The sequence below is a fragment of the Wolffia australiana genome, chromosome 4 (assembly GCF_029677425.1).
Source record: "Wolffia australiana isolate 7733 chromosome 4, ASM2967742v1".
Taxonomy (NCBI): Eukaryota; Viridiplantae; Streptophyta; class Magnoliopsida; order Alismatales; family Araceae; genus Wolffia; species Wolffia australiana.
In genome coordinates this window covers 9147077-9155500 of record NC_135838.1, presented here as the reverse complement: position 1 = coordinate 9155500, position 8424 = coordinate 9147077, and the positions used below count along the sequence as shown (strand labels likewise).

At 55.2% G+C, this 8424-nt stretch overlaps 1 protein-coding gene and 1 long non-coding RNA gene across 2 annotated transcripts; one reads left to right on the top strand and one right to left on the bottom strand.

Moving 5' to 3' along the window:
• Nucleotides 1-202: 202 nt before the first annotated feature.
• Nucleotides 203-2504, bottom strand: LOC144701847 (pentatricopeptide repeat-containing protein At2g01510, mitochondrial-like). Its single transcript, XM_078573634.1, has 2 exons — nucleotides 2365-2504; nucleotides 203-2296 (listed from the first exon to the last, which is right to left on the bottom strand). Exons 1-2 carry the CDS (start codon nucleotides 2366-2368, stop codon nucleotides 270-272), a joined length of 2031 nt encoding a protein of 676 aa, XP_078429760.1. The 5' UTR covers nucleotides 2369-2504; the 3' UTR covers nucleotides 203-269.
• Nucleotides 2505-5785: 3281 nt separating this feature from the next.
• LOC144701846 (uncharacterized) lies at nucleotides 5786-7153 on the top strand. Its single transcript, XR_013581115.1, has 2 exons — nucleotides 5786-6141; nucleotides 6571-7153. It is a non-coding gene; the product is annotated as an uncharacterized LOC144701846 (long non-coding RNA).
• Nucleotides 7154-8424: the final 1271 nt, after the last annotated feature.

The window sequence follows — 8424 nt, the reverse complement described above, 5'->3', positions numbered from 1 at the left end:
TTATATTTTTTGCGAATGTGCGAATTTGTGGGAATATGAGAATTTAGTTTGTTTTTTTAAAAAAACAGAACAAAGAGCAAAGACTTGTCCGAATCTTTTGTGCGAATTTTTTGTTAGTTTCAAACGAACAGAACAGAACAACCATGGCTAGCCACAAGATAGCCTGGGTATCTTCCTCTCCTTTTCCCAACGCCAAATCCAATCAATCAACAATCAACAGCACAAATGACGATAAACAAAAAAAACCCATCAAGCAATCTCATCAAAAGTCACCAAAAGTCAGCACAAGAGCAAGACCCGCGAGAGAACCGGTGGAACCGGCTCTTGTCCCGCACCACCAGGTCCACGCCAAGCGCCAGAGACACAGCCCGGGCGAAGGCGTGGCAATCCGGGCAAGTCCTCAAATTCTTCACCAGCCTGACTTCTTCTCCGACCTCGCCGCCGAGCAGCGCAAAGGCCAGCGCAATCTTCTCGCAGTGGGCGGCAGCGGCCACCTCCCTCTCCTCCCCCTCCACGTCGTGCAGCGCCTCCGCCGATGGCGAGTACCCGGCGGCACGTGCCAGCGCCATCACCTCCTCCAGCTTCGCTCTGATCTCCGCTGCCCGCGCGTGCGACCAATCCCCACCGTAGAACACCTCCACCGCCCCCTCCGCCGCCTCCACGGCGCAGAACCCGGCCGTCTTCCTCAGCCCGCTCCGCCGCATCTTCTTTCGCCAGCTCTCCGCCTCGCGCCAGCGCCCCGCTGCCGAGTACAGGTTCGAGAGCAGCACTCGGTAGGAGGGACAGTCCGGCGCGAGGAGGAGGGCCCGGTCGGCCGCGGCGCGACCGATGGCTGTCCGGCGGTAGGCAACGCAGGCGGCCAGCAGGGCCCCCCAGACCGCCGCGTCGGGCGCCACCGCCATGGAAGCAGCGACCGCGTAGGCCTCCTCCACGAGCCCGGCCCGGGCCAGGAGGTCGACCAGGCCGGCGTAGTGCTCCACCCCGGGCCGCGGGATCCGGGCCCGGAAGTAGCCGCGGCCCAGGCTGACCAGCCCGGCGTGGGCGCAGGCCGAGAGCACGGCCAGGTGGGTCACGCCGTTGGGCTCGACGCCGCGGGCCTTCATGGACCCGGCCAGCGCCAGGGCCCCCCCCGGGTCCCCGTTGAGCGCGCAGCCGGCGACCATCGCGCTCCAGGAGACGACGTTCCTGGCGGGCATTTCGTCGAACAGGCGGCGGGCTTCCGCGAGGGACCCGCACTTGGCGTACATGTTTAGGAGCGCGTTGTGGAGGGCGAGGGAGCCGAGGCCGGAGCCGGCGATGGTGACGTGGAGGGTTCTGCCGAGCCGGAGCAGCCCGAGGGCGGCGCAGGCGGAGAGGGCGCTGGCCATGGTGGCCGCGTCGGGGGGGACGGGCATGGCGCGGAGCAGCCGCAGCGCGCGGTCCGGCCGGCCGGACCGCGCGTAGGCCGCGATGAGCGCGTTCCAGGCGACCCGGTCGCGGGCGGCGGCGGGGAGGACGAGCTCGGCGGCGCGGGCGCGGTCCGTCCTGGCGTAGGCGGCGGCGAGCTCGGTGGCGAGGACGCGGTTGAGCGGGACGGCGAGGCGGAGGAGGAGCGCGTGGGCGGCGGGGGCGGCGGCGGCGGCGGCGCGGAGGAAGAACGGGAAGGTGAACTCGTCGGGGGGCGGGCCGCGGCGGCGCATCTGGGAAAACAAGGCGGCGGCCTCGGCGTTGAGGCTGTTTTTGGCGTAGCCGCGGAGGAGAGAGCTCCAGAGGAAGGCGCGGGGCTTGTGCATTCCGTCGAACAGGCGCCGCGCGTAGGCCATGTTCCCCCCCGCCGCGAGAGCGAGCAGGAGTTGGGTGAGGAGGCTGTTCTTGTGGGAGAGGCCGCCGGTTACGACGGCGGCGTGGATTTGGCGGAGGTGTTCGCCGCCGGAGCATCGCTTCAGGAGGGAGAGCAGCCCCTCTTTCGTCCACGCCGGCATCTTCACTGCTTCGGCTAATGAAGAGAGCCCTCTTCGTCGTCGGAGACGCCCCGCATGGCCACGCTGAGGTGGCGGCTCAGCTCGGCGGGGGAGGACGGGTCGTGGGAGAAGAACGCGCAGTCTTCTTCTTCTTCTTCTTCTTCTTCGTCTTGTGGCGCGAGAAGCATTCTTATAACGTGGGAGATCGCGGGGCGCGCGGACTCGTCGTGGGTCAGGCAGGCGGAGGCGGCGGCGGCGAGTCTCCGGAGCTGGCCCCGGTTCAGCGACCCGGGTTTGAGCCGCGGGTCCAGCAGCTCCTCCGCGGCGGCTCCGCCGCGCCGGAGAATCGGCGTGGCCTGCCGCAGCGCAGAATCTCAAATTATCAAATCAAGAGAGAGATTAAGAGAAGAGGAGATTTACCGACCCATAAGACGAGGTTTTCATCTCCGAGAGGCCTGCCGGAGTCGATGGCCCGCCGGCCGGTGATCAGCTCCAAGAGCACGACTCCGTAAGCGTAAACATCCGTCTTGTCAGACACCTTCCCGTGCTGGAAATACTCCGGCGCCAGATACCTGCAACAAACCAAGTCAGTTCTAGAGTCTGAGAAGAAGAAGAGGAAGAGGGGGCGGACCCGAAGGTGCCCTTGACGGTCTTGCAGAGGAAGGGGGCAGGGCCGGGGGTCCAGGTGGCAAGGCCGAAGTCGCAGAGAAGTGGGGTTTTGCCGGAGGAGAGGAGGACGTTGGAGGGCTTGATGTCGCGGTGGACGACGCGGCGGGGGGTGCCGCGGTGGAGATACTCGACGGCCCTGGCCAAGCCAATAGCGACCTTCCACCTGGCAGCCCACGACAGCGCCGCCGCCGCCGCTCCGCCTCTCCGCCGCCGCCGCCTCTCCGCCTTGTCGTCGGGGTGGAGGCGGCGGTCGAGGGTGCCGCCGGGGACAAACTTGTAGACGAGGAAGAGGCCCGGCGAGTCGACGCAGAAGCCCAGCAGCGGCGCCACGTTCGGGTGGCGGAGCTCGCCGCCGATGGTCAGCTCCCGGCAGAACGACTTGGCGCACTCCTTGTCGTCTCCCTGCAGCCACTTGACCGCCACGTGGGCCGCTCTCCTTCGCAGCCTCCCCTTGTAGACCCGGCCCAGAGCTCCCCTCCCCAGCAGCCTCCCTGGTCACCCATCCCTGGTCAGACGGATGACGAAAAAACAGACGGATGACGTAAAAACCGACCCGGGTCGAAGTTGAGAGTCGCGGAGCTGATCTCCTGGTAGTCGAACCGGGTCAGCGACCGGGCCACTGGACTGATGCTCCTCTCCAAGGACTCGATCCGCCGCCACCGGATTAGAAGAGCCGTGTCGTGGGCCGCCTGCTCGTCCTCTGATACCATGAACACAACTTGTTCCGTCTCCGTCAACGAGTCCGTCGTCCCGGCGTTCTCTTGGAGCAGCCGTGAGCTGCCTTCGTCTCTCCTGCTTTCCTTCCTACCCGAGAATAAACTCGTGATCATCGCGGCTGCTCTTCCTTTGCCCGGTTTCCGCCGTCCGAAGCCCTCTTCGCTGGCCCTTCTCTCCAGCCTCTCTGAGGCGACTCCGGGTATTCTGAAGCAATCCATTGCTTGCTGCTGAAAGCCCGCGGTGTTCTTCCTGCAAAATTTGAAGGAAAAAAATTGAAGAAAAAGTCAGCGTTTGGGCCGCCCTCTCTACGGCGAGGGAGAGGCCTACATTTTCCAGGCATTAATGCATATTTAAATGGAAATTGGATGCGGTGAACCGTTGGTAAGGAGTCGTGCTCATGAGTGTATTCCCATTTTTATTTTTGGAAAATCCGGTAAAAGGTTGTTTCCCATGGGCCCACCGGTTGATCTCGCAGTCCCCGAGGTTGCTTGGTTTTTGGTTTGATGGCGGCAGATCCGAGGCGTTTAATTTCAAATATTTGGAGTCTTGCGCACTCAGAAACTCGGAGGAATCAAATTTTAAACGGGCAAAACCTTATTTTTATGATGGATTTGTCTCACAGACGGTAGAACAGTTCAAATCTGCTGATAATCGGGGTGATTTGTGTCAGACGGATTCCACCATTATTTCGAGATGTCCCACATTGGGCCAACCAACAAGGGTGCACACTGCACAGTGAATTGTTTATGATCTTATTTTATAAAAAGGGTTGTGTTTTTATAATCCTAGGTCCAACTGGAAAGATTCGCCAAATGTCACATCAGCGGGATAGGAGTTCATTCTTCACGATCTACAGGAAAGTTGGGGGAAATATATTTTTGATGATTCGGCCACTGACTGCGCGGCTATCAATGTCGAATTGAAAAATGAGGCGGCTAGTCGAGGGGAACTAATTAAAAAACTAAGGAGATATAAACGGACATAACTGAAAAGTTAGATCGAATTCTTCGCATACAAGAGATTCACATTTGCGAGAGGTTAATTTGTCAGATAACTTGAGGGATTCGTGGCGGAGCTGAAACTTGGACTAGGGGCATCAGGAAATATAACTATTCTATACCTAATCCAGGGAAGAATCGATTATCTACCTCGCAAACAAGAGTCACACCGATTACAACGGAAATCGCTCGGTTACTAAGGAAAAATAAAACATTCGACGAAATATGACGGAGGAAGAGAGAAAAAAAAACGGAAGGTGTTTTCCTAATGTAAAATCAGCGCCTCTAACCCGGACGAAGCACCATCAACAAGGCCAGGGAGATGAGAAAATTAACCTCGGGCAAGATCAAACAGCCGGAAATCTGATCAGATCCTTGCGCGGCCGCACAACTCCGACGATCAACCACGACCAAGATCAAAAGCCGAATTAAGAGCTTCCAATCAGCCCGAGCAGCGCGGGAAGAAAAACCCGTGATAATTCAAAATTGCAGGGGTTCAATGAATCGCCGAACTCTCCATCGTATTTATAGGCCCGGGAAATTAGCGAAAATTTGAGGGGAGCACGTGCCTCTCGAATAGGTCTAGGCCCATCCTTCGCACGTGTGATGGAAACACGTGCGGAAGGAAGCCTCCCATTATGTCAATTTATGTGTTTGAGTAGAGATGTGGGACGGATGACGGATCGTCATCCGCCCGTGCAAAGCCTGTCATCTGTCATCGTCCTGATCTAAGGACAGATGACTGAATGAAGTACTTTTAGTCATCCGTCATCTTTGACAGATGATTGATGACGGAAATGACGTAACGGATGGCAAAAACAGACTGATGACGTTGGGAAATATATCTCTCTCAATTGCTTCCTCTCCCTCACTCTCTCTCTATCGCTCCCTCTCCTCTCTCTCTTTCTCTCAATCACTCCCTCTCCTCTCTCTCTCAATCACTCCCTCTCCCACTCCCCCTCTCTCGCAATTGCTCCCTCTCTCTCTCTCCATCACTCCCTCTTCCTATCTCTCTCTCTCTCTCACTCTCAACTAAAGTTCTGGATCGTCAGGGATGTGGATGATGGACGGGACGGGACGAAGTTTCATCCAAATCGTCTCAATTTTTAGCGTTCATCTAGATTGTCCCATTTTTTTGTCCACGTCCTGTCCCGTCCAAGAAATTCTTGTCCCGTCCATTGTCCTGGGTAGGGAATGGCACGTCCGGGACATGACGCCCCGGACGTGGCGGGACAGATGATGATCGGTGACGAACGGTGATGTGACGAACTGTTCGTCACGTCAACGCCTCATCACACGTCTGAGAAGTTTGGAAAAAAACCATCGCATACCTGTCACGTGTCCCTCCATCGTCGTTCCGTAATGTCACTGTCACAGTGATGGAGTCACCGTCATTGGTGACGGAAATAGTGTCTAAATTTTTAAGTTTCTAACTTCTATGTTCTAACTTCTCTAGTAAATAAGGATTCCCCGTTAGGTTGAAGTCGAAAGCTCATCTCCAAGGCTTCCTCGAGCCAGGTCGAACGCTCTCCCTCTCCTCTCCTCACCTCACATCTATGGGTGCGCCTTGCCCTTTTCCTCCGCAACTCCCCACTTCTTCTTCATTCATTCTCCATCGTCTCTGGCTTTGTTCACTCTCTTTATCTAGACAGTTCATTCTAATCTCCCCTTGCTTGCGTTTCTCATCCTATTCTTGTGTCCAATTGTGCGAGATCACGTTGAAACGCGTGGAAAATCCAAGAGAGGAAAGAAAGGGCATCCCTCGAGCTTGATTCTGTTACCATTCTGGATTGCCGATGCTCTCTTTTGCCTATTCGGTGAGTATTCCATCCTTAAAACTGCAAATATGTTGCCAATTGGCCTCCTTCGGTTGGATTTACTGTTATTCTCCTGCCTTTTCTGGCAATTAACTTTCTGGCCTCCGTCTTGTATTTGATCCAATTACAATTTCCCCTCTTTGATCCAATTTCCTCTCTTTCTCATTGATCTTCGACGCGGTGGATTGCTTCAGCGGCTTGCGCTTTTCTTATTGATTCTCGAGTAGTTTTCAAGGCTTTTCCATTTTTTCAACCCCATCACCGTTTGATTCATTTTTGTTCTTCGTCAGCATCCTCCGATCATTTGATTGGTATCGATTCTGAGACTAGGAAAGCGAGTGAATCCTTGAAAATTGAAACTCCTTTTAATTTTTATGGTCTAATCTTTTGGGGAAGCAATATTTCATGATCTTGTCATCTCTTATGCAGAAAAGAGCGAATAAAACTGTATTAAATAAACATCACGGCCGTCATCTGTGATCACCATTTTGTCACGTCACACGTCCAGGGCACCCCGTCACCATCAAGTCACCATCACGTCACCGTCACATAAACCTCATCACGCGTCACTGTCACCACCACTACCCCTGAATCCCATCATCGTCACAGTCACGTCATTCATCATGGTGACGTGTGACATGACAAATGATTATTGCCGTTCCCTAGTCCTGGAACGAAACAGGGCGTGCATCATCATTAGACTGCTCAGAGATTGTGATGGAGTGCGCCCAAACGACATCGAGAAAACATCATCGGAGTTGTTTTCACCGTCATCAGCATCACCGCCGGTCCGTATCCAGCCTGACAGGCACGCCAAAGCGTTTGTGAAGACGCTTGGGTTTAAATACCCCGGGTAGAACACGTCCGCGCACGTGCTCACATTTTAATTATCTTTTTTCATTCGTCTAATTTTGATTTTGTGTTCGTCACGACGAGTGCACCCTATTTGTCGTGATGCGTCTGTGCCATCATGTTCTCGTATCCATTCGTATCGTCTTTTTTTCATGTCGTTTATCCAATGATGTCTTTGTTTTGTTGTAAATGGTTGGGGGGATCTCTTATTGGGCCCCCTTTCTAGACTCCTTGTTAGGGCCCATCATGGCCCAATATGAGGCCATGATGGGACCACGTTCTAGATCTGGAAGTATTGTTGCAATTATCATCGTTTCAGATGTCACCCAAGAGAGAAAAAGAAGAAGAGAGGAGGAAGAAGGGGAAAAAGAAGGATCGGAGAAAAGAGCCCTACCTGTTGACGGTACCCACTGTCGCTAGATTGCAAAGCGCTGTTGGTCTACTTCGACCGAGCGACTAATAGATGCAATTGTTGTGCGTCCAACGGTGGTTGGTGCCCAGTTCTTGCCACTCTCGCATGCGACACGAAGGAGTTCAGCCGACCGGACGGTCGGTCATTTGTTTCTCGCTCAAGCGACACAGCTTGAGCCACTTCAAGGCATTGACTGCCATTTCGTTGTGCCACCCTGGTTACTCGACGTCACCTGACGTTAACCTCTCTGGTCAGGATACGACCACGTGGACAACCGAATCAACGATTTGAGCCGCTGCACTCCATTGCTGATCCACCAACTCAGTTTGCACTGCCCCTGCCGCAGGTGCCTGCGGACATTGTTCGCCCTGGCAGAAGACTGCTATGAAGTTACTCTACACCGTCACCGTCCAGGTGTCACGCTGCCACCAGGCGCACGCCCCTGCTTTCATTAAGTTACGCTGCCCCAAAACTGAGATGGTGGTTCCTACTCACTCGGCTGTTTGACCGCCCTGATACGTCCATCTTGCTCGACGCCCCTGGCCACGGCCTACTGCTACGCAATTACCAGGCTGACCCGATACTATGGGTTAGACGATTGGTCAAGGCCGCTACACCCTAACTCGGTCACTCTGCTATAGTTGGTTGTGCTCACCGACGGCGGGTACTCACACTGCCCCGACGCCGACCTCGCACCACCCCTTTGAGGTGCCCCAAGCCGTGCAATAGCGACGCCGTCTTATCGAATCTTATTCTCACCCATCACCTCCGTTCTTCAACTACTGCTCTAGCACTATGCCATGACTGCCTGTCAAGGTACCGAAAGGTCATCTCCAGTACACTCCGCCTATATGCCTGCATCGCCTCGTGCATCGACGAAGATGCCAATGACGAATGCCCTACCGATGAGGTACGCTGTTCCCCTTGCTCGTCAGTTATATTACGTCTTTAAATATATTTTCGACTGCACTCCACCACGCTCGGGTTAGATAGGTGAGAGAAAATTATAGAGAAAAGTA